The sequence below is a fragment of the Mastigoproctus giganteus genome, chromosome 2 (genome assembly GCF_048544385.1).
Source record: "Mastigoproctus giganteus isolate SK-2022 chromosome 2, ASM4854438v1, whole genome shotgun sequence".
In the NCBI taxonomy this organism is placed as follows: domain Eukaryota; kingdom Metazoa; phylum Arthropoda; class Arachnida; order Uropygi; family Thelyphonidae; genus Mastigoproctus; species Mastigoproctus giganteus.
The window spans coordinates 254,322,885-254,348,806 of record NC_143576.1 but is presented as its reverse complement, the minus strand read 5'-3'; the positions used below and the strand labels follow the sequence as shown (position 1 = coordinate 254,348,806).

The 25,922-nt window shown below is 39.3% G+C and overlaps 1 protein-coding gene across 6 annotated transcripts in view; it reads right to left on the bottom strand.

Annotated features, from left to right (window-relative positions):
* The window catches only part of HUWE1 (HECT, UBA and WWE domain containing E3 ubiquitin protein ligase 1), a 1,105,343-nt gene that overhangs the window by 166,110 nt on the left and 913,311 nt on the right, over window positions 1-25,922 (bottom strand). For 5 of the 6 annotated variants that reach the window (XM_090389849.1, XM_090389845.1, XM_090389851.1 and 2 more), the window contains 2 exons: window positions 24,654-24,819; window positions 5,056-5,363 (listed from right to left, as the gene is read on the bottom strand). In XM_090389849.1, the coding sequence (XP_090245975.1) occupies window positions 5,056-5,363; window positions 24,654-24,819 (474 nt within the window). The remainder of the gene's footprint in view (window positions 1-5,055; window positions 5,364-24,653; window positions 24,820-25,922) is intronic. The other variant, XM_090389850.1, reaches the window with a different exon arrangement.

The window sequence follows — 25,922 nt, the reverse complement described above, 5'->3', positions numbered from 1 at the left end:
AGAGCAGCTCATGGAGTCTTTTCAATGATATATAGGACTTTTGCTAGCAGGGATAAGGAGGTGATTATTAGCATTAGCATTAGTAGAGGCATATGATGCAAGAAAGCAAGCTTATTCAGCATCAGCCAAAAAAAAAAAAAAAAACCCTCTCCCATTTCACCCCTCCGTTCGTTCGAAATACCTGTCCAGTTGAGCTTTAAATTTGTTTAGGCTATCAACTTCAACAACAAGTGATGGAAGTCGGTTCCACCAACCAACCACCCGCTGGCCAAAGGCAAATTTCCGCACATCTATCCGACATCCGTCCTTCCTCAATTTGAATTTATGCCCTCTGAGGTGATTATTCTGAGAAAGATGAAGAATCCCATTGGCATTGAGCATGCTCAAACCATTCAAAGCCTTATACACCTCTATCAGATCACCTCGCCGGTGCCTAGTCTCCAGACTCTGTAATTTGCAAAACTTAAGCCTTTCTTCGTAAGAGCAACCCTTTGTTCCATTTACTAATCTTGTTGCCCTTCTCTGTACCCGTTCCAGCAGCTCTACATCCTTCTTGAAATGAGGCCTCCAGACCTGTATACAGTACTCAAGATGTGGCCTAACCATTGCCTTATACAAGGGAATAATCACCTCCTTATCCCTGCTAGAAAAATTCCTGTATTTCATTGACAAGACACCATGAGCTACTCTTGCAGCTCGTCTGCACTGCTCAGAGAACTTCATATCTGCCTGCACAATTACCCCCAAGGTCCTTTTCATTCTCCACCACTGTCAGTGTAGTACCGCAGAGTTGATACATTGCTCTGGGGTTACTGTTACCCATATGTAGTACTTTACATTTGTCAATGTTAAACTTCATTTGTCACCTCTCAGCCCATCTGTTCAACCTTTCAAGATCCTGTTGCAGCAGCATAGCGTCAGTAGTGTCCTTAACGACCCTGCCAACCTTTGTATCATCTGCAAACTTAGACATTAAACTTGATATCCCATCATCAATATCATTCATAAACACCGAAAACAACAATGGACCCAACACTGAACCTTGAGGAACTCCACTAATAACATTAGTCCACGTTGAGCAGTGTCCATTGATTACCACTCTCTGTCTTCTGCCACTCAACCATCCCCTTATCCATAGCAGCAATTTGCCTCCAATGCCACACTGCTCCAATTTGTGCAGCAGTCTTCCATGTGCAACAGTATCAAAAGCCTTTCTAAGATCCAAATATATAATATCAAAGTTATTCCCTGCATCCAGTTCTTTTGTGACTACATCATAGTATCCAATCAAATTGGTCAGGCAAGACCTGCCCTTAACAAAACCATGCTGCGTCTGAGCTATAACTGAATTCTTGTCTAGATGATCCTGCAGTGCTTCTTTAACCAGTGCCTCCATTAATTTACCTGGAACAGAAGTTAAACTAACAGGTCTATAATTACTTGTGTCAGCCTTTGATCCTCCTTTGTGAATTGGGGTTACATTTGCACATCTCCAGTCTATGGGTACCTCCCCTGAGTCCAAAGAAGCTCTCATAATTATGGCTAGGGGTTTGCTTACTTCCTTTGCTGCCTCCTTTAATATAACTGGATAGATCCCATCCACCCCAGGTGCCTTTTTTATGTTTATCCTCAACAATCTCTCCTCCACTTTCCTCTCAGTTATTACAAAATCATCCAGCTCACTGCCAATGTTTACTTTACCTACATCATTCTCCTTCCTGAATAACTCCTCATGCGTGAATGTAGATGAAAAATACTCGTTTAGATTGTTAGCCACCTGAGCAGGATCCTCAACTGTTGAACCATCAATATCCAGTGGACCAATCTGATTCATCCCTTTCCTTCTCGAGTTCAAGTATGTAAAGAACTCCTTTCTGTTTTTCTTTGCATCCTTGGCCAAGGATTTTTCGTAGTCTGCCTTCGCCTGCCTAATCTCCTTTGTGACTTGGTTACAGACCAACTTATATCTATCATAGGCTTCCATGTCACCCATTAATTTGTATGTATCCCATGCATTTTTCTTCTCTGCCACATGTCTCATTAGTCCATATGACAACCATTTAGGCCTAAACCTTGAACAATATTTCTTAGTTGGTATGTAAAGCCTGGTAGCCACCAAGATTAGTTCCTTGAATGCTTCCCATTTTGAGTTTGCTGTTGGTAACATCATCAGTACGTCCCACTGTATAGAATTTAAATACTGTCTCAGACCATCATAGTCGCCTTTACGAAAACAAAAACCCTTCCCTTTACCTCTGATGGTAGTTACCTCCTTGAGTAAATCCCACTTCAACACACTGTGATCACTGCCACCTAGTGGTTCATTTATCTGCAGGTTCTTAATGCATGAAGAATCACTACTGATAATCAGATCAAGAGTATTGCTCCCTCTTGTTGCCTCACGAACATGCTGATGTAGAAAACAATCATCCAATAAATCCACAAAAGCCTTGCTAGTGTGCGAGTGACCAACCCACAAATTCCAGTCAATATCTGGGAAATTAAAATCCCCCATTATAAGACTCTCTGATTTATTGGCCCACTCTATTTCCCTGTACAATATATTATTATACTCATCAGAGTCATTAGGCCTATAGCACACTCCTACTCTCAATTTTGATTTCCCTATGCTTACGTCACACCAAATTGACTCGACACTGCCCTGTCCATCGATGTCAACTGGCTTCACTTCCTTTGACTTTATGTGTTTCTTAATTAATAGCATAACCCCTCCTCCCCTCCTGTCCTGTCTATCCTTTCTATATACATTGTATTCCCCAAATTCCAGTTCCGCATTACTTATATCTGTGTGACACCACGTCTCTGATATCCCAACAATATCTGCCTTTGATGTTTTGAGCAATACCTCAAATTCATCAAATTTATTTACCAAACTCCTAGCATTGGTGTACAGGTATACATGCACCTGTTTCTATTCTTAGCTACCCTAACACAACCCATGTGTTTACTTGTAACGCAATGACTACCAGCAGTCTCTGAAATATCCTGCATCTTGTTTTTCAGACTTCTGCTCATTTGAATAGAAGCAGTGCAAGAATCACTTCCACCTCTGCCAGTGGCTACTGTTAATCTATTAGTCCTTGTATCCCCCCCAACTAGCAGTTTTCCGACCCACCTAACACTGCCTCGACAGCATCAGCAAAAATTCTTGCACCCTTTCTATTTAAGTGTATCCCATCCCTGTAGAAGCAATCTCTCCTGTTAACAAGTACAGTCCAGGCTGAAAAAAATTCTACCCCTTGAGCCTTGCACAATCCCTCCAGGGCCGAATTGATCGACAAGGCTCTGATCATATACTCCCTCCTATCGTGTCTGGGCAGAATTGCAGACACTTTCAAGTTCAACCCTAATTCACGGCTTTTTTTCAACAGTGACCTGTACTTGCTAAGTAATTCCGCCGGTCTCCTACTCTTAATATCATTAGTGCCAACGTGTACAACTATATCACCCTTTGTGCCCTTAAAAGATGATATCCGCTCTACAACATCATCAACCTTTGCCCCTGGCAGACATACCCTGGTCCTATTCCACCTATCCTTTTTACAAAGTATGTTCCCCGTTTCCCCGACAATAGAGTCACCAACAACTACTAGTTCCTGTGGGACCAGCGCATTCTGCCTAGGGGGCTGCCCCTGTGTTGCCTGATGACCAAGTGCAAGCTCTGGCGTTGATGGGGGCAGCTGAGAGCTTGATGGGCCCCTCAATTTATTTCCTTCGAGGGCATCCACCCTGTCCTTCAAGGTCTCATAAAGGCCCATAACAACGCTGAGTTGTCGCCTGATTTCCTTGCACTCCTTACATCGAGCACACACAAAGACATCCCCCTTGGCAGTATCATGTCCCGTACCCGACTGCTCCGCAAACATCAAGCAAACAGTGCATTTTAATAGACTGTGATTCAGAGGGCAACTGCCCCCCTCAGTTCTCCCCTGAACCACAGCACTCCCATTAGCTTGAGCCTTTTGCTTTGCTGCTCTGGTCAGAGTCATGATTCCAATTTAATTCAATAAAATTTAAAACAAAAATTAAATCCTTAAGTTATATCCCAAAACAGTTATGTTATATATATATATATATATTTTTTTTTTTTTTTTTTTTTCGGTATCTAGTGTTCCCTTTATACAACTTCCGTATCACGTGTACCACTATAGTTATGTATTAATTATTTGTTACGATTAAGTCGTGATATACAAGGCAACGGTCAGGTTAAACCTTGAGTACTGTGTACAGGTCTGGAGGCCTCATTTTAGGAAGGATGCTAGAACGAGTACTAAGAGAAGCAATAAGATTGGTGAGGGTAACAAAGGGGGTGCTCTTACCAAAAAAGGTTTAAGTTCTGCAAATTGTAGCACCTGGAGACTAGGAACCGTGAGGTGATTTGTTTGAGGAGTATAAGGCCTTGAATGGTTTCAGCAGGATCAATGCTGATGGAATTCTTCCGCTTGCTCAGATTAAGAACCTGAGAGGACAGAGATTCACAATGAGGAAAGACTTGTAGAATAGATGTGCAGAAGCTTGCCTTTAGCCAGTGGGTAGCTGATTGCTGGAACAGACTTCCATCTCTTGTTGTGGAAGTTGGTAGCTTAAATAAATTTAAACGAGTGAAGAAGACAGGCATTTAAAGTGAACGGATGGGTGAAATGGGAGTTTTTTTTTTTGGCTGATGCTGCATAAGCTTCCTTTCTTGCATTGTATGCCTCAACTAATGCTAACTATCAACAGAGGGGTGTATGGGTATTAATGGTAGTACAGGGTATTCGTCATAATTAGCATGCTTCGATGTCATATGTAATGCAGATACCCATTAAAACGTAACATTAACAAAGTTAGAAATCAGAAGAATAATTTAAGAACACATGTGGAAACTTGAATTCATTTGAGAGGTTTGACAGCACAATCATTAAGGTAAAAAAATTAAATTAAAAACATTGTATATAGAGAATTATTTCCAGACTAAGGTTCCATTAAAACGTTAATCTAAAAATCATATTAGAAATTATTCAAATTATCGAACACAACACAAGGAACACTCACTTTAATAACCCACTGCCGTGTGGGACTGTGGTGACACAAATTACGTAGTACACGGTGCAAACGGCCTGTATTAAGTTTAGGCTCATCAACAAATAGTAGCACCAAAAGACACGATAAGGCCTCATGATCCAGCAGCTGTTTAGCACGGAGACTAAGGCGAAGGCGAAGTGTGCTCGGAACTGCTCCACTAGTAATTCCACCAGCACCACCACTTACTCCACTGGTCCCACGGGAAGACACAGTATTCCATGTCCACTGACCACGATGAGGAAGAGTATGGATAGTGTAACGAGTAGTGCCCATTCGACCTTGAAAGAAATAACAGAAATGAAATATTAATAAAATAGATTGCGAATTATGCTGCCTTTCAAAACTAATTTTCTCAATAAATGAATTCATGAGTATGCATCCTCAGTTGGGAGTGGGGCATAAAAACAGGAAAAATAAGCAAACAATATAAAATTCTTTTTGGTTGAATGTAAAAATAATAAAAAAATTACATTATGCAAAATAACTATTACATATATTTATCTGAGAGGTATCCTGAATACAAAGCACAAAAAAGCTTAGCAAGAAATGAATGCACAATAAAAAGTATTTCAAATATATGTCATGCTTACAGATATATTCCAAATATAACTGTATTCATGACAATAGTGCATTACTGTTTTATCAAGAAGAAATGAAAAAAAAAAAAAAACGAAAGAGAACGTTGATGATTATTGGTATTTAATATTAGTCACAAATGATGCAAAGAAGCATCATTATACAGGGGTTTTTTTTGGGGGGGGAGGGGGTGAAGCCAGAACACATCTAAACATCCTCTAATAATTTGTCAGGCACTTCCTTGATTATCAGCAGTGATTATTAATGCATAAGAATTTACAGATAAAAGAAAAAGTTGTTATTTGGTTTTTAGGAGCATATTACTCCGAGGATATGCAGTGGTCATTCTCTGACCTTTCTGCATCCTCCGTATTTGGTGGTCACAGGCTCGAACCCCGGTCTAATCAAGAAGCGCGTGCTACGCACTGCTGCTCCTGCTCATGGAGGCACCGCAAAAGAAAAAGTATGTGGCAGCGATCACTATGTACTGACGTGGGATTTACTTAAAGATATAACTAACATAAGGGATAAAGGGAAGGGTTTTTGCTTTCGTAAAGTGACTACAGTGGTCTCGCAGCTTTTTTAAGTTCTATACAGTGGTACCAACTGATGATGTTACCAACAGCAAATTCTAAATGGGAAGCATTCAAGCAAGAAATTTTGGAATCTACTAGCCTTTTTGGTTCAACTAAGAAATACTGTTCTAGGTTTAGGCCCAAAGATATCAGATGAAACAATGAGAGTCGTGGAAGAGAAAAAAAAAAAAAAATGCATGGGATGCCCATAAATTGTCAGGCGACACAGAAGCCTATGGTAGATACAAGCTAGTCTGTAATCAATGACAAAGGAGGTTAGGCAAGTGAAGGCAAATGAGAAAATTTGGCAAAGGATGCAAAGAAAAACAACAAAGAGTCCTTTACTTAAACTCTAGTAGGAAGGGAATGGAATTTTCATTCCTGTGATCACGACATACGGTCGAAAAGCATTGTCAGCTTCAGGAAGGAAAATTGTTTTGAATATTTTCGTTACATTCTTTTAATTGCTTAACAAGTGCAGGTCACTCTTGAAAAAAAGTCGTGAAATAGGGTTGAATTTGAAAGTGTCTGCAATTCTGCCCAGACACGATAGGAAGGAGTATATGACGAGAGCCTTGTCGATCAATTCGGCCCTGGAAACACTGTGCAAGGCTCAAGGGGTAGAATTTTTTTCAGCCTGGACTGTACTTGTTAACAGGAGAGATTGCTTCTACAGGGATGGGATACACTTAAATAGAAAGGGTGCAAGAATATTTGCTGATGCTATGGAGGCAGTGTTAGGTGGGTCGGAAAACTGCTAGCTTGGGGGGGGGACAAAGACGAATAGATTAACAGTAGCCACTGGCAGAGGTGAAAGAGATTCTTGCACTGCTTCTATTGGAATGAGCAGAAGCCTGAAAAACAAGATGCAGGATATTTCAGAGACTGCTGGGAGTCATTGCGGTACAAGTAAACACATGGGTTGTGTTAGGGTACCTAAGAATAGAAACAGGTGCATGCATACTTCCGTGTACACCAATGCTAGGAGTTTGGTAAATAAATTTGATGAATTTCAGGTATTGCTCAAAACATCAAAGGCAGATATTGTTGGGATATCTGAGATGTGGTGTCACACAGATATAAGGAATGCAGAACTGGAATTTCGGGAGTACGTCTAGAGAAAGGATAGATTGGATAGGAAGGGAGGAGGGGTTATGCTATTAGTTAAGAAATACATAAAATCCAAGGAAGTGAAGCCAGTGGACATCGCTGGACAGTGTAGTGTCGAGTCAGTTTGGTGTGACATAAACATTAGGAGATCAAAATTGAGAGTAGGAGTGTGCTATAGGCCTAATGACTCTGATGAGTATAATAAGAAACTGTACAGGGAAATAGAGTGGGCCAGTAAATCAGAGTCTTTATAATGGGAGATTATAATTTCCCAGATATTGACTGGAATTTGGGGGCTGGTCACTCACACACTAGCAAGACTTTTGTGGATTTATTGGATGATTGTTTTCACATCAGCATGTTCGGGAGGCAACTAGAGGGAGGAATACTCTTGATTTGATTATCAGCAGTGATTCTTCATGCATTAAGAATCTGCAGATAGATGAACCACTAGGTGGCAGTGATCACAGTGTGCTGAAGTGGGATTTACTCAAAGAGGTAACTATCATTAGGGATAAAGGGAAGGGTTATTGCTTTCGTAAAGGTGACTATGATGGACTGAGACTGTATTTAAATTCTATACAGTGGGACCAACTGATGATGTTACCAACAGCAAATTCAAAATGGTAAGCATTCAAAGAATTTATATTGGAAGCTACTAGGCTTTACATACCAACTAAGAAATAGTGCTCAAGGTTTAGGACTAAATGGATGTCAGATCAACTAATGAGGCATATGGCAGAGAAGAAACATGAATGGGATACATACAAATTAACACATGACACAGAACCTGTGATAGATACAAGTTGATCTGTAACCAAGTTACAAAGGAGGTTAGGCAGGTGAAGGCAGATTACGAGAAATCTTTGGCAAGGGATGCAAAGAAAAACAGCAAAGAGTTCTTTACTTATGTAAACTCTAGAAGGAAGGGGATGAATCAGATTGGTCCACTTGATATTGATGGGTCAAGTGTTGATGATCCTGCTCAGGTAGCTAACAAACTAAATGAATATTTTGCATCGACATTCACACATGAGGAGTTATTCAGCGAGGGGAATGCCAGAGGTGTATTCAACTCTAGCAGTAAGCTACAGAATCTTGAAATAACTGGGAGTAAAGTGGAGGAGAAACTGTTGAAGATAAACACAAGAAAGGCACCCGGGGTGGATGGGATCTACCTAGTTATATTAAAGGAGGCAGCAAAGGAAGTAAGCAAACCCTTAGCCATAATTATGAGAGCTTCCTTGGACTCAGGGGAGGTACCCATAGACTGGAAATGTGCAAATGTGACCCCAATTCACAAAGGAGGATCAAAGGCTGACACAAGTAATTATAGACCTGTGAGCTTAACTTCTGTTCCAGGAAAATTAATGGAGGCACTGGTTAAAGAAGCACTGCAGGATCATCTAGACAAGACTTCAGTTATAGTTGGGACACAGCATGGTTTTGTTCATGGTCAAGACTAATACTCAAGATTTCTAAGAGATACAAGCTAAAGATTATAATGATTTATGCACCAACATCGAGCCATGATGATGAAGAGGTTGAAGAAATGTACACTGAAATTGAGTCTTCTAGATGAGCAGAAAACCCACTACACTATTATTATGAGGGACTTCAATGCTAAGGTTGGAAAAAGGCAAAACAGCGCAGAAAGAGGAACTATAGGAAATTTTGGAATTGGTGAAAGAAATAAGAGGTGAAAGACTTGCGGAATTTGCAGAATCTCAAGGAATGTCAGTAATGAACACTTTTTTAAGAAAAGGGTGAACAGAAAGTGGACATGGAAGAGTCCAAATGGATTAACAACTAATGAAATCGACTTCATCCTCACTAACAGAAGATATATTGTGAATGATGTTACCGTCCTGAATAAGGTAAATATTGGAAGTGATCACAGAATGGTAAGATGTACACTTGATATAAATGTAGGAAAGGAAAGGAAAAAAACTGACTCGAGTAAATAATACAAGGTCTTTGAAATAACAGAGGAGGAGAAAAAGCAGTATGTACTGGAACTTAAGAACAAGTTTGAGCTTCTTTTTTTTTTTTTTTTTTTTTGATTTGGTAGTTGTTGGCGCATCGGCTTCTGTGGCCATATTGCACCTCCCAAGGTTTTTTTGTAGTACTTTGATCCAAGCCCGAGGCGGGAATCGAACCCGCGACCTTTGGGTTGCCGGGCAGGTACTTTACCCACTCGGCTAGCCCGGTCGGCCTTTGAGCTTCTGCAGACTGCTCAGGACCAAGATATCGACGAGGAATATTACAACTTTCTGAAAGTGATAAAGCCCAAGAAACCTATAGGGAAACAGAAATCCAAAGAAGAAAAAATTAGTCAAGAAACACTTGTCATGATGAACCAAAGACGACAAATGAAGAGCAAGAAAAACACTGACAGGGAGAAAATTGAGTATACTGAGTTATGCAAAGCCATTAGAAAGAGACTCAGAGAGGAAATAAGAAGATTTAACACAAGAAAAGTAGAACAAGCATTAAGGGAAAACAAAGGATTTACATCAGCAGCCATGAGCAGTAATACAGAAAGACAAATAATACTGAAACTGAGGAATAGCTATGGTGTACTTATAAACAGCAGAGAAGGCATAATTCAAATAGCAGAAGACTACTATAGAGAATTATACAAGGAGCGAGGGAATGATACCAGCAGTGGGGAAGATGGATTGCAAAGTAGCAACACATACAACATACCCGATATTCTTCCTGATGAGGTAGAACATGCATTGAAGAAAATGAAGAATCGGAAAGCCCTGGGGGAAGATGAAGTTACTGTAGAGTTGTTAAAATTGGGAGGAAGAGATATAACACAAAAACTGGCAAGGCTCTTCACAAAGTGCATTAGAAAAGGTGTGATGCCTAAGCAGTGGAATAATGCAATCATAGTTTTGTTGCATAAGAAAGAAGATAAATCAGAAAATGGAAATTATAGACCAATTAGCTTGTTATCCCATATCTACAAGTTGTTCACAAGGGTCATTACTAACAGATTAGAAAGAATACTTGATGAGAATCAATCGAAAGAGCAAGCTGGCTTTAGGACAGGATTCTCAACTATGGATCACCTTCACGTAATATCGCAGCTAATGGAGAAAGCAAATGAATATAAAACACCATTATGCATGGCATTTGTGGATTATGAAAAGGCATTTGACTCCATACAGCATAAGGCAATGTTTTGGGCACTGGAAAGACAAGGCATAGATACCCCATATGTTATGATTTTGAAGAAAATATATGAAAAATATATGCTGCTGCAACAGGATCTGGAAAGGTTGAGCAGATGGGCTGAGAGGTGGCAAATGAAGTTTAACATTGACAAATGTAAAATACTACACATGGGAAACAGCAACCCCAGAGCAACGTATCAACTCTGTGGTACTACACTGACAGTGGTAGAGAATGAAAGGGACCTGGGGGTGGTTGTGCAGGCAGATATGAAGTTCTCTGAGCAGTGCAGACGGGCTGCAAGCGTAGCTCATGGTGTATTGTCAATGATATATAGGAATTTTTCTAGCAGGGATAAGGAGGTGATTATTCCCTTGTATAAGGCAATGGTCAGGCCACACCTAGAGTACTGTATACACGTCTGGAGGCCTCATTTCAAGAAGGATGTAGAGATGCTGGAATGAGTACAGAGAAGGGCAACAAGATTAGTGAATGGAACAAAGGGGTGCTCTTACAAAGAAAGGCTTAAGTTTCGCAAATTACAGTTGTTGTTGTGTTGTTATTTGGTTTTTAGGAGCATTAGCAACTAAGGCCATATTGCTCCGGGATATGCGGTGGTCATTCCCTCCCTGACTTTTTTCGCAAATTACAGTGTCTGGAGACTAGGCACCAGCGAGGTGATCTGATAGAGGTGTATAAAGCCTTGAATGGTTTGAGCATTCTCAATGCTGATGGGATTCTTCCTCTCGCTCAGAATAATCACCTGAGAGGGCATAAATTCAAATTGAGGAAAGACAGATGTAGGATAGACGTGCGGAAATTTGCATTTAGCCAGCGGGTGGTTGGTTGGTGGAACAGACTTCCATCCCTTGTCGTGGAAGTTGATAGCCTAAATAAGTTTAAGGCTCAGCTGGACAGGTATTTCGAACGAACAGAGGGGTGAAGTGGAAGTGTTTTTTTTTTTTTTTTTGGCTGATGCCGCATAAGCTTGCTTTCTTGCATCAAATGCCTCTACTAATGCTAATCACGACATACGGTCGAAAAGCGTTGTCAGCTTCAGGAAGGAAAATTGTTTTGAATATTTTTGTTAGATTCTTTTAATTGCGTTAATTTGATTTTTAATTGTTTTAAATTGATTTGAATTTTGTTAAATTGATTATTTAATTACTTATATTTTACTCTAATGTACCGGTATGTTGTCATACGGAAGTGTTCTACGTACTATATTGAGGTATACTCCTCTTATTATTTTACTAATATTATTATCAACGTAGAACATATTGAGTATTACAGTTCTGATTCATACTATTCTTGAATATAGGAAAACATAAAAAATTTCAAGGTTGATAAATTTTTAAGGAACTAGGATCAGATCAGTCACTGAGACTTCTTAGCAGAACAGTTGTGCTACCTGATAGCTTTGCTGTAGAATTTTTCCGGATCCAAATTGTATTTAAAAATATTCACTTGTTGCTGTTATTAATTTTTGTAAATTTCAAGGTCATAGTAATTCTACTGAGTCAGCCATTTGGAGTCATCCATGATATAAAAGAACTAAAGCAGTGCCACCTGTTTGTTCAGTGGTGACTAGCAAATTGGCATAAATTTTTAAATGGCAACATCATGAAGCTTCGCCATTGAATAAGAGCTACCACATCTATATGGCTGCGACAGATTTGGCAGATCAGCAGCTTAAATTTATTGCCTTTAATAGAAAAATAAGCCTCAAAGCTAATCAGCCCAGACGTGGTGGTGTCTGCAACCAACATGATAAGCTGGTGACTACATATATTAAACTAGCCACACTCAATATTATGATATTGTCAGGAAAAATTGAGGTGTGTGTGGACATCTTAAAGGACAGAAAAATAAGCATACTTGGATTGAGTAATTCAAAATGGAATGGAAATGGGTGTAGAGAGTTACGAAGAGGCTATTACCTATATTGGTCTGGGGGTGATATAGCGAGGGGTGTAGACATCATTATAGATCACAGGATTAAGGAAAAGCTAATGGAGGTGAATAACAGCGAAACATTGAAGACAGTATGCACCGCAAACTTCATAACATTGTCTTCATAACATTGAAGACAATGTTATGCACCGCAAACCGGTTGCAAAGAAATTGAGAGGCTGGAGTTTGAGGACAAGCTCGACGAGAACATTACAGGTGGAGATGTAGTTATCATGGGTGACTTGAACACAAGTCTGAGTGGAGAGACAAGGACTAGAATATGTTATTGGTCTGCATGGCTGGAAACCTAGGAATGACGATGGTGACAGGCTGTTGGATTTCTGTTTAAATACAGCTTGGTCATAGGAAACACCTGGTTCAAGAAGAGTGAATCACAAAGTGACAAGATACGGTTGGGATGGTCAACAGGAATCCCTCCTTGACTATATACCCGTGGATAAAGAGCGACACAGGCTAGTTGAAGTTTTCAGATTCCTAAAGTGAAGAGGAAAAAGGGTCAATGTTCAGAGAAGAGTTCAGGAAGGTTGAACCTAAGACAGTGAACAGCATGGAAAGCATTCAAAGACTGTGTAGTAGAACCGACAGAGCAGGTTTGTCGAAGGACAAGCAATAGAAGGAGATGGAAAGAAATTCCATGGTGGAATGACTGGACGAGAGATGCTATGAAAATCAAGAATAACGCATTCAGGGCCTACTTTCAGAACAGAAATGACGAGATTAAAGAGAGATATGAAACTGTGAAGAAAAAGGCCAAGAGGATAGTTAACAAGGAAAGAAGACTGAGCTTGGAAAAATGGAGTGAAACCCTATGACAAGATATCCACGGTAATAATAAAAAAAAAGCTGTATGGTATGGTGAGGAAAAGGAGATGTGAACAGGGCAAATACTTGATGGATGAGAATGAGAACCTAATAACCAACGACAAAGAGATAAGAGGAACACAGACGAAGTATTTTGAAAACCTGTGTTGAAGTTGCAGGACAGCCAGCAAAAGGCACAAAGGCAGGTTGATCATAAAAGAGGGGATGAAAGTGAAGATACGGAGAGAGAGGGGGAGAGAGAGAGAGAGAGAGAGAGAGAGAGAGAGAGAGAGAACAGACAGACTTGACGTGGAATGATGTAGTGCAGGCATGGAAATACATCAAGACGGGTAAGTCTGCTGCTATGGATGAGATTAATAGAGAAATGCTGAAAGCTACAGGTGAGGGAAGGATAGCATGGACATACAGACTGTTCCGTAAGATCTGGGATGAGAGACAGGTGCCAAAGGACTGGAAAGGTTTGATCGTCCCGTTGTACAAGAAGGGGAACAGGAAAAAAGTGTTCCAATTACGGAAGCATCACACTGACATCACATGTGAGTGAGCTGTATGATAGTGTTAGAGCGATAGATAAGAGGAACGATTGAAAATAGGATGGCCGAGGAACAGTACAGCTTTAGGCCTGGCAGATTGATGATGGATCTAATTGTATGCATCAGGCAACTGATGTTATGAACACAAAACATGGATGGCATTTTTGGATATAAAGAAAGTGTTTAATGCAGCAAAGAGAGAGAAAGTGCGGGAGGTTTTGAGAAACTTGGGGATAGAAAATTCTCTCCACAAGATGAACAACTTGTGGAGAGAATTGAGAATATGTGCACCAATACAGTGAGCAAAGTAAGAATTACTTTGCTCACTGTATTGGTGCACATAGGGGTTGACGGAGAGGTATGAAATGTTGTTGTTGTTGTTGTTTGGTTTTTAGGAGCATTAGCAACTAAGGCCATATTGCTCCGGGATATGCGGTGGTCAGTCCCTGATCCTCCGTATTTGGTGGTGACGGGCTCGAACCCCGGTCTAATCAAGAAGCGTGTGCTGCACACTGCTGCTCATTCCCACCTGGCTACGGAGGCGCCACAAGAGCTATGAAATAACACCAGGTTTGAAGCAATGAGGCGTTCTGTCACCACTACTGTTCATAGTTGTCATGAATGATGTGCAATGTAGAGTAATGGAACTATTTAGACAGGACCAGATGAAAGGCATGCTCTTTGCAGATGCCAACCCCATGTACTTTTTCTGACAGAATCTCAGTTATTGGTTGATTCAACTACTGCTCATCTCAGATGCCCAAATTATTCGCTGTATGATTCCTTTCGTCTCAAAGGTGGTACTCGTGTATATGTCCAATCTGATATTCCTTGTCAGAGACTTGACAATTTGGAATCTACTCTCTTTGATCTTCTCTGGCTTAAAATCTCTCTACCTCATTGTGTCACATTCATCTGTTGTCTCTACCGTTCTCCCAACTCCACTAATCACTTGGAGCTCTTTGACTTCCTCTCTTTGCAACTTGACTTTCTCCAGTCCAACTTTCCTAACAGTAAGGTAATTTTCCTTGGTGATTTTAATGTTCACAATTCCAGCTGGCTTCCATTTTCTAGTCATACCAACCCAGCTGGTCAAGATGCTGAGGCTTTTGCAATTACTAATGACCTTGCACAGATTGTTCATTTACCTACAAGAATACTAGACAATCCTAATCATACAGCCAACATGCTTGACCTTTTTCTCACAAACAACTCTTCTAAGTACACAGTTGAAATGAGAGGTCCTTTAGGCACTTCAGATCACAACTTGGTGATTGTCTCTTCTCCAATGGAGCCTTTATCTCATGGCTATTCCCAACCTTGTGTTGTTTGGCATTACAAGAATGCAAAATGGGATGACCTGCGAGATTTCTTTTCTTCTTTTCCTTGGTCGGATTACTGTTTCAAAACTTCTGATGTTAGATCGTGTCAGTGCAATTTTTCTTGTAGGAATGGAATCCTTTATTCCGCACTACACTTTAAAATCTCGTCCTTTATCTAAACTTTGGTTTTCCAATAAATGTGTTAAGGCTGTTCAAGAGAAGAATGTTGCACATCGTAATTGGCTTGTTTCTAATTCTTCAGGTTCATTTTCTGCATACACCACAGTTCGCAACAATTGTAAAGCAGTTATTAATTAGTCCAAACTAGAGTTTGAACAGGCCAAGAGTAGAAAACTTGCTTGTTGCCCTAATGGCAGCCGAGCATTCTGGTCCCTTGCCAAAGTTATTGGTCACAACTTTTGCCCATCCCTGCTCCCACCTCTGTCCAAACCAGATGCTTCTGTTGTCACTTTAGCCAAGGATAAAGCTGACTTGCTAGCATCCCATTTTTCTTCCTACTCATATATTAATGATTTTGGTAAAACACCTCCCACCATTCCCAACACACTCCATTCAATGTCTCCTGTGGTCTTCCGTCAAAAGGACGTCAGAAAGATTTTGACGAATCTTGATGCTAAGAAAGCTCCAGGTCCCGATGGTATTTCTCCACTTTTTCTCAAAACCTGTGCTCCAGAACTTACTCCTATTCTTTGCCGCATTTTTTCACTTTCTTATTCCAAAGGTGTTTTTCCTTCTGCTTGGAAATTTGCTCATATCCAGCCAGTTCCTAAAAAGGGTGACAAATCCCTCCCATCCAATTATCATCGCATTGCAGTTACTTCTACTCTTTCTAAAGTAATGGAGAAATCAATTAACAGCCAACTCTTAAACTACCTAGAAACCTTTTGTCTGATCAACGATCGCCAGTATGGATTCCGTCAGTGTCGATCCACCAGTGATGTTATGGCTTATGTTACCCATTTATGGACTAATTCAATGGAAAGATTCGGAGAAACACAAGTAGTTGCTCTTGACATCTCAAAGGCTTTCGATCGTGTTTGGCATAAAGGTCTTCCAAACAAGCTTCCATCTTATGGTTTGCCAACTGTTTTTTTTAATTGGTTATCCAGTTTTCTCTCTGATCGCTCACTGAGGGTGATGGTAGATGGCTCTCTGTCTTCTAACTTCTCCACTAATGCTGGTGTCCTCCAAGGTTCAGCTCTTTCCCCCACTCTTTTACTCTTGTATATTAATGACCTTCTTCCATTGAATGGAAATCCTATCCATAGTTTTGCCGATGATAGCACATTGCATTCCACTTTCCATTTTGAGAAACCTTGTGCTGCTCAATCAGCTTCAACTTCTCGAAAATCTGCTACCAATTCCTTAAATGCTGATCTTCAGGTAATTCTCCACTGGGGCAAAGACAACTTAGTTGTTTCAATCCTTCTAAAACTCAGTCTTGTCTTATATCTCGCAAAAAGGATCCTTCTGCTTCTATGCTTATCTTTAGTGACACTCCGATTTCTAAGCAAAATGATACATCTCTTTTGGGGATTACCCTGACTTCTAATCTCTCTTGGCACAAGCACATTACAAATATTGCTTCTTCTGCATCTAAAAAACTTGGTTTTCTCTTTCGCTCTTGGCGTTACTTTTCTTCCAAACATCTGCTCACTCTGTATAAATCGCAAATCCGTCCTGCCATGGAATATTGTTCCCACATCTGGGGTGGTACCCCCAAAACCTCTCTCAGGTTTCTTGATTCCATTCAGGAGAGGGCAGTTAGGTTAATTAACGATTCATCTCTAACAGAGTCTCTCCACTCGCTGTCTCATAGATGTACTGTTTCTGCTGCATGCCTCTTCTACAGATACTTCCATGGGCACTGTTCTTCTGAATTGGCTTTATAATTCCTGCTCTCTCTATCTTTCAAAACAGTCCGAACATGTGCCGACACCAGACAACATGGTAGATGTTGTCTGACATCCATTTACTGTCCAACTTCAAACTCACAGAACCAACTTTTCACCTTCCCTCATACGTATTCCCTGAAAATTACAGTCTACAGAAGTTCAAGTCCAATGTCAACAAATATCTTCTTTCGTCTTCTCAACCTCTAACCCAAGCACGGTACTAAATAGTATAGGTTCTAATACCTCTCGTGTTTGGGGTTTACATAAAAAAAAAAACGAAAGATTATATTCTGGCTGAAAGCACATTATCACACATCTATCCTGCCAACATCCTTTTTCAATTTAAATTTAAGGTCCCTAATGTGTGTCATCAGAGAAAGGGTTAGGACGTCACAATTTTCATTATGTCAATCAGGTCATCTTACGGGTGGCTAACTTCCCTTACCAGGAAAGCGTTGCAAAACTGACCTATGTAACACTCCTTTGACAGTGTCAGCAAATATTGTTACCATGCTATTGAAGTGTCTTCCATTCATGTGAAAGCAATCTCTCCTATTAAGAAGCACAGACAATGCTGAAAAAAAAAAAAAAAAAATTATGCACACATAGACCTTTCACAATCTCTACAGGGACAAATTCATTGACAAGGTTTTCAATTATATATTCCCTTCCTCAACATTGACCTGAAGTTGTTAAGTAGCCCCTCAGTTTGCCCATTTAATAGCTGCCAACCTTGGTTTTTTAGAAAGGTGGTATTTAAATACTAAGCCCAAAGTGAATTCACATTAACTATACAGAAAAATAATTCTAAAAAGTCAAGGCTAAGTATGTAGCCTTCTGAAGAGTATGGATTCATGGTTGACATTTCTTATTCTTTTTTATCCTCTATTCAGCTTTTGTGATATTTCAGTAATATTTAAAGTGCAGTCACTAAAATGATTCTGGTCCCAACATTTCCATAGCCAGCAAAATTCACGTTTTGATTTTAAGCCACAGTAGATATGTTATCATCCATGTCATTAACTTTTACAATACCTATTTTTGTTGCTTTCATTTCCCACACAAACTGGTCTTTAGATTTCCATTGACGTTTGTGATATTTCTTGTTTTTATATATTTCTCAGATTTTTAGCTAGCCTCTTGTCAACAGTTTTGACATTATTATATCTTTGGTTTTAAATTATTCTTGATTTCTGCCTTATTTTGAATTACCAATTATTAATATTTCATGGTCTCTGTACTTTCATCTTACGTTACTATCTTTCCATCCTTAAAGACTATCACAACCTGAAAATATTTTAATTTAATACTTTCATGTTGTATGTATTGGTTTCAGCTGGATTACACTTCCACATGGCGACGTGCCAGTATATTTATGTATAGATTCACTAGTGGTTCCTAGCGTTAGAAATTTGTGGGGGGGGGACCAGTGTGTATACATTCAGCTAGCTGACAGACTATAACACCCCCCCCTCCCATTTCTAACACCAGGAACCATTAGTGAATCTATATATATACTGGCACGTCGCCATCCTGTTCATTGTCAGTCTTACAAGGGAACGGCAAGTTCCTTTCTTCTTGCCTATTCATACATTTCGAAATCATTACTTTAGATTTTCAATTCTTTTGCATGCTTCTATAAGGTCATCCACGATTTGTATTCCCTACTAATAATAATTATTATAATTACATTTATTGGCACAACTTATTAGACCTTATTCTAGCAGCAAAATTTCAAATTTAGTGCGTAACATGTGTCTACAGCACACATGCACCATAGCATACAGAACATGTTGGAAACAGAAGCAAGTACATTGCCGTCTTCCTCATAATTTCGGTGGATGATCGCTGACGAAGACACTGAAATTGTGAAAAACACTGCAATGTAGTCTTATTTTGGTCACTTTTTCATATCTTACTTGGTCACTTCATCTTACCATATATTGCTACATTTCTTATCCATTTTGTTGAATTCACTTCTCGCATATACCATAGATTCAATAGGATTAAACAAAATATTTTCTTCACACTTTCTTCATACCATAAATATATATATATATATACATTATGGCTGTAGGGTATGTCTCTGCTTATGCAGTATCCCTGATCCATAATTAATGTTATCTTCCTGTTTGCTACAATTACGCTCATTTTATTAATACTATTATATACAAAGGGTACTAGGAAAGTTTTGCAATACAGCTTTGTTTATTTAATTTTTTCAAAATAATTTCCTCTACATTCAATACACCTCTCCATACTCCGAAACCAATCTTTAAACCAGTTCTGCCAAGTTTCACTAGGGAGTGAAGCACACTCGTTGTCCCAAGCCCATAGAAGGTCCTCATCACTGGAAAACCGCCTCCCTTTTAGCTTCATTTTCACATGCGGGAACAGTGCAAAGTCGCAGGGAGCAAGGTCTGGACTGTAGGGAGGGTGCTCGAGAAGTTTCAGTCCTATCGTGGTCAAATATTCGGTGCAGGCTTTGGCGCGGTGACCTGGAGCATTATCGTGATGGAGGTACCAAGTGTCCATTCTTGAATTTGGCCGCAGGTTCTTCATAGATCCAATGACTTTAGGCAGGCATTGTTCAGTATACCACTTAGCTGTGACTGTCTTCTGCGTGTCCAAAACGACACGTTCCACAATTCCACTCGATTTGAAAAATACAGCTATCATTTTCTTCTTTACAGATCTGGATTTTCTGACAATTACGGGTGTGTCGTCATCATCAAAGACCCAAACTTCGTTTTGACCCTTGGTCGGCAGATCGTAATAGTACAGCCAAGTCTCGTCACCTGTCACGATGTTGTTCACATACCGAGATTGTCCCTTATCAAACTTTTTTAACATCTCCCGGCACCAAGTCACACGTCGTGTCATCTGCTCTTCAGTCAGTTGATGCGGAAGACAGTCACAGCTAAGTGGTATACTGAACAATGCCTGCCTAAAGTCATTGGATCTATGAAGAACCTGCGGCCAAAGTCAAGAATGGACACCTGGTACCTCCATCACGATAATGCTAAAGCTCACTGCGCCAAAGCCTGCACCGAATATTTGACCACGACAGGACTGAAACTTCTCGAGCACCTTCCCTACAGTCCAGACCTTGCTCCCTGCGACTTTGCACTGTTCCCGCATGTGAAAATGAAGCTAAAAGGGCGGCGGTTTTCCAGTGATGAGGACCTTCTACGGGCTTGGGACAATGAGTGTGCTTTACTCCCTAGTGAAACTTGCCAGAACTGGTTTAAAGATTGGTTTCGGAGGATGGAGAGGTGTATTGAATGTAGAGGAAATTACTTTGAAAAAATTAAATAAACAAAGCTGTATTGCAAAACTTTCCTAGTACCCTTTGTATATGGATGCCCAATTTCATAGTACCAGAAGGTACTATGAAATCATAGTACCTTCTGGACTGTTGCCGAGTCAGTCCAACACTAATGCCAGCATTTCTGAGGTATGACTGCACTTTAAGGGAGAAAAACAAGGGAAAACATTGGTGTAAGTATGTTTTAAGCCTTGTGAGATAAGAAAGACTCATCATTAAATCTAAATAGCTTACCAATTTTGCTTGGTGTGGCAAAGTGCTGAGTCCTGTTGAAAAATGGAGTTTTGGACATCTCTATGTGGTGAGCCATAATAACGGGTTTCAGGCACTCCTCCAAGATAGCAGTGTAGGTTTCTGTATTCACCGTTTTGTTAATAAACAATTCGCCCCGAGACTTTTGGTTGTTATACATCCGCAGTGGGGAACTTTATAGTCTTTTATGCAGTCAGGATGGCATTCCTCCAATTTTTATCTTCTGACATATCGCTTCCCATCCGAGCCATTGCCGGTTGAATTTCGAATCATCAGAAAAGATGACGGTGCCTCACTGCTCTTTTGTCCAAGAAACATGACTTTTAGCCTAAGCAAGTCGGTTCTTCCTCATTTGTTGGGTCAACAAAGGGCTGATAAGCATGCAGCCCACATTCCGAAAGCCATCTTTGGATAGTTCTTGCACTTGTTTCAATACTAGAGGCCATCTCAAAGTCCAGTTTTAGATCAGGAGCACTAGCATGGCGATTACAAAGGCACAGCCGTTTCAAATATTGATCTTGGGAAGGTGTAATCACTCTTATGGCCTGATCCAGGCATTCTCTTCTCATCACCGGTTTCTTGCTTTAATTTCAGCACCCAGGATACTGTTGAATGGTGGCAGCCTATTTTATCAGCAATAGCACACATAGAAAGCCCTTCCTGGGACAGAGCAACAGCTACACTTTTTTTTCTTGGTGTCAACTGAATACATGGAGCCATGCTTACACCTTCACAAAACGGGATACTAATGAGCATGTATACTCTTCCAACACTATATTTATAGAAACAGCTGATGGAACACCATGCAATTGCTGTATGATGCGACAGAAGTGTTATCTGACGCAATACCTTTGCTTTGAAACAAACAAAATGACTTTAATCAAACAATATCTTATAAGTTTTGCTAAAAATGTTACTTTTTTTTTAAGGTGATACAGTTTTCCTGCATCACCTTAAATAAAGTAACTTTCCTGCAGACCTCCGCCACTGCATATACAAATATATAAATCACCTATATATGACTCCTTCCTCGTGGAAGGAGTCATATACAGGTGATTACACCTCGTAGATATCTACGAGGTGTCTAAAAAGTAATGAGACTGAACACGTCTTAAACTGGCAACACCATGCCTCCGACATCAACCAAGACACATTCTTACTTGATGTTCAGTGCAAGTTTCAACTCGATAGCGTTAACACGTCTGACTTGACAGCGAGTTGTGTAAGTGTGGGTAGTGACGCGTTACGAAAATGGAAAAATAAAATTTTGAGCAAGGTTGCGCGATCAAATTTTGCGTTAAACTTAACGAAAAATTAAAACGGGCTCATGGAGAGCATGCTCTATCAAGGGCACAGGTTTTTAGGTGGTAAAGCATTTTTGGATGGCCATGAGAGTGTGGAAGATAAGTCTTGTTCTGGAAGACCTTGCACATCAAAAACTGACGAAAATGAGACCAAAGCAAGGCCTCTTGTGAGGTCTGATCGACATTTGACAGTCAGAATGACCGGTAGTGAGTTGAATTTGAATCACCAAACCGCTCATGACATTTTGACCTAGGAATTGGGCAATCGGAAAATTTGTGCAAAGCTGGCTCCAAAAAACCTCACCAATGAACAAAAGGAAAACCGAAGGAAAGTGAGCCTGGACCTTCTTGAATGCATCGAAAATGACAAATTTTTTTTTTCAAACAAGTCATAACAGGTGATGAAGCGTGGATTTTCAAGTATGATCCTGAAACAAAACGACAAAGTTTGGAATGGCACATGAGCAACTCACCGCACCTGAAAAAGAAAGAATGAGCAAATCGAAAATAAAACCCATGCTAATTTGTTTTTTCGACAGTCAAGGAATTTGTGCCTCAGGGACAAACAGTTAATCAACAGTACTATTGTGAGGTCCTTGAAAGAGTGAGAAAAAGGGTTAATCGTGTCCACCTGGAGATTGCAGACTATTGAATGCTGCATCACAATGCTCCCTGTGACCAAATTTTTGACCAGAAAGGTATTCCAGTGGTTCTGCAGCCCCATACTGCGATTTCTTCCTTTTCCCCAAGCTCAAATTCCACCTCAAAGGTCGTCATTCTGGAACTGTGGACAACATCCAAAAGGTTGCGAGAGACCAGCTGAAGGCACTTTCAGTCTACAACTTCCAGCACTGCTACCAGGAGTGGGAGCAAGGTCTCCGGCGGTGTATGCACCCCCCCTCCCTCAAGGGAACAATTTTGAAGGTGATAATGTTGATTTGTAGTTTAGTTGTTAATAAAAACTTTTATAGCACCAGTCTCATTATTCTTAGACACAACTCATATTCCAATTGAGCTTTGAAATTTCCCAAACTGTCAGCCTCAACCACCTATAGAGGCAACTTATTCCAATAATTAACAACTTGTTGGCTAAAAGAAAACTTCCTACAATCCAGTATAAACTTCTCCTCCATTGTAATTTGAATTCATGGTCTGTAGTTCTGGAATAATTAAAGTGAAAATCAAACCACACCCCACACACTTGGTAACTGTTATTCATTGGAAATGAACAACAGTTACTTCGGTTTTGATACAGAAACAAGTATTGGATAGCTCGCATGGTATTTGTGCACTGGCTTTCATAAATGTCTATATGTGCATATGGATAGATGCTACATTTTTTTAAACCAAATTACCTCAGAAATCATCCACAGAAGTATGATATAAAGAAGTCATGGACATCCTGTCTGCACGTGTGAATTTTTTAAAAATTCATAATGTCATTTTCTTTCTCTATATTCATTACCATTTGTACCTGACTTCTATGTCAGATTTCTATCTGTTTTCACATATAACAATAACACTAACCATTTCTATTCACAAGCAATTAAATTGATACACCAACCATGTTGTACTAAAATAATAATTTAATACTGCAAAATAAATGTACATAACATAGATATTTATAATTAAAACTATTTACAATAAAATAAAATAAGAGTGATAAAAGTATTATAAAACGTTAAAATACATTAAAATAAGACTTAAAATACCAGATACTGAAGCTTTCAGAGGCATCTGCCTCCTTTCGCAACAGTACACTGTTGAGGAAGGAGGCGGATGCCTCTGAAAGCTTCGTATAAAATACTGGTATTTTAAGTCTTTTATTTTAATGTTTTATAATACTTTTATCACTCTTATTTTATTTGTATTATTTTATTGTAAATAGTTTTAATTATAAATATCTATGTTATGTACATTTATTTTGCAGTTTTAAATTATTATTTTAATACAACACAGTTGGTGTATAAATTTAATTACTTGTGAATATGAATTCCCCCAACCTCACAGGCCTATTTGAAGATATAACTAACCATTTCTTAAACCAATAAACTTCAATTTCCAGTCACTTTTCATATTATATGATTACAAAAATAAATAAAAAAGAAAAAGCAACAGTATAGTTTTCAGTAACATATGATGTAAAATGGTGCCAAAAATCTATTATTATTGGATAATGTCAAGTACAATTTTTTAAAAATTCACACATATATATATATATGCACAAGCAAAAAATGTAAACTATAACAAAGTATAATGTCAAGTATGATTTTTTATAACTGAATATGATATACACACACACACAAGGAAAAATGTCAGCTGCAGAAAAGCACAGTTCACAGAACTAAAAATAAGTTGTAATGAGGAAAATCAATTCAAATAGAAGGGAAAAAAAACAAACAAAAAAAAAAAAAAAAAAAACAAACAAAAAAAAACCCACCTAATTAAAAATAAAAGTAAAGTATAAATTTAGAATAACATAAGCAATAAACAAAATCAAAAATAAAGGAAAACAAAAATTTCAACACGGTACGGCTACAGAGGTACTTTTTTTTGAACAGGAATCGTTCCACAGCCAATATAAAACTGCAATTTAAAATTTGAAGTCCAGACACTACATCACAGCTTGGAAATACTTCCTGTCCAATCATCCTCTGTAGCCAAGGGATCTACCTGCAGAACGCAGAATACGGGAGAGGGCAGTACCAGCATGCGAAGAAAGAAATCGCTCCTGCATCTGTCGATGACGTGCTTCCAACTCTCGTCGCAAGGCATGAGCTTCAGATGCAAGATCAGTTGGCAGAAGGGCTAGAAGACTGTCATCCATGTCAGCTAACACCTAAAAAGTAAATTCATGGAACTTAGAACACTCACATTGTGTTAACTTTGCAATAACAGGTACAGATTCAATGTGTGTGTGTGTGTGTGTGTGTGTGTGTGTGTATATATATATATATATACACACACACACATATAATGATAAAAATAAATTAGAATAAGAATTAATAATGCCAACAGCATGGCAAGAGAGAAGAGCGAAAATAGTCAAAATTAAACATAACGATCAAACCAACAGGGAGGGAAGAGAGGGGTAACAACAGTAAAAATATTGCAGCAGAAACTAAGATAATTTAGAACATCAAATGTAAGGATAATAAAATAATAATCCATTAAATTCCGAATGCCAATTAAATAGAAATTTAATGGTGCCCCTCTGACGGGCACCAAGTCCAAATTTATGTGAAATATCACCAAGAGTAAACCACTACAATAAAATAAAGCAAAAATAAACCAAAAATTGACTGACCATTATGTACTACCCCAAAAGAGAACCACATGGCCAATAATGGTCAGCGAATCGCTGCATTTCGATCGAAAGATCAGTCCGCCACATCCCCAGATCGAACTGCGCATGCAGACGACTTGAATAGCGGAGGTCCTGATGCAGCGAAAATTAAAAATAGAACAGATACGAGCACTCCAATGCAAAGCCACACCACTGACAAAAAGTAATCTTAACCAGATTATATAGACGAATAATGAACTATGGATGGCAGCACTTTCATTATTCATCTATATAATCTGGTTAAGATTACTTTTTGTCAGTGATTACTTTTAAGATTACTTTTTGCATTGGAGTGCTCGTATCTGTTCTATTTTTAATTTTTGCTGCATCAGGACCACCGCTATTCAAGTCCTCTGCATTGGCGGTTTGATTTGGGAATCAGGTGGCGGACTGATCTTTCGACCGACTTGCCTTTGTGGCGATTTGTCTAGCGATTGAAATGCAGCGATTCCCTGACCATTATTGGTCTTCTGTTGAGATGGGGCATAATGGTCAGTCTATTTTTGGTTTATTTTATTGTAATGCTTTACATCTCTGTTGGTGATATTTCACATAAATTTGGACTTGGTGCCCGTCAGAGGGGGCACCGTTAAATT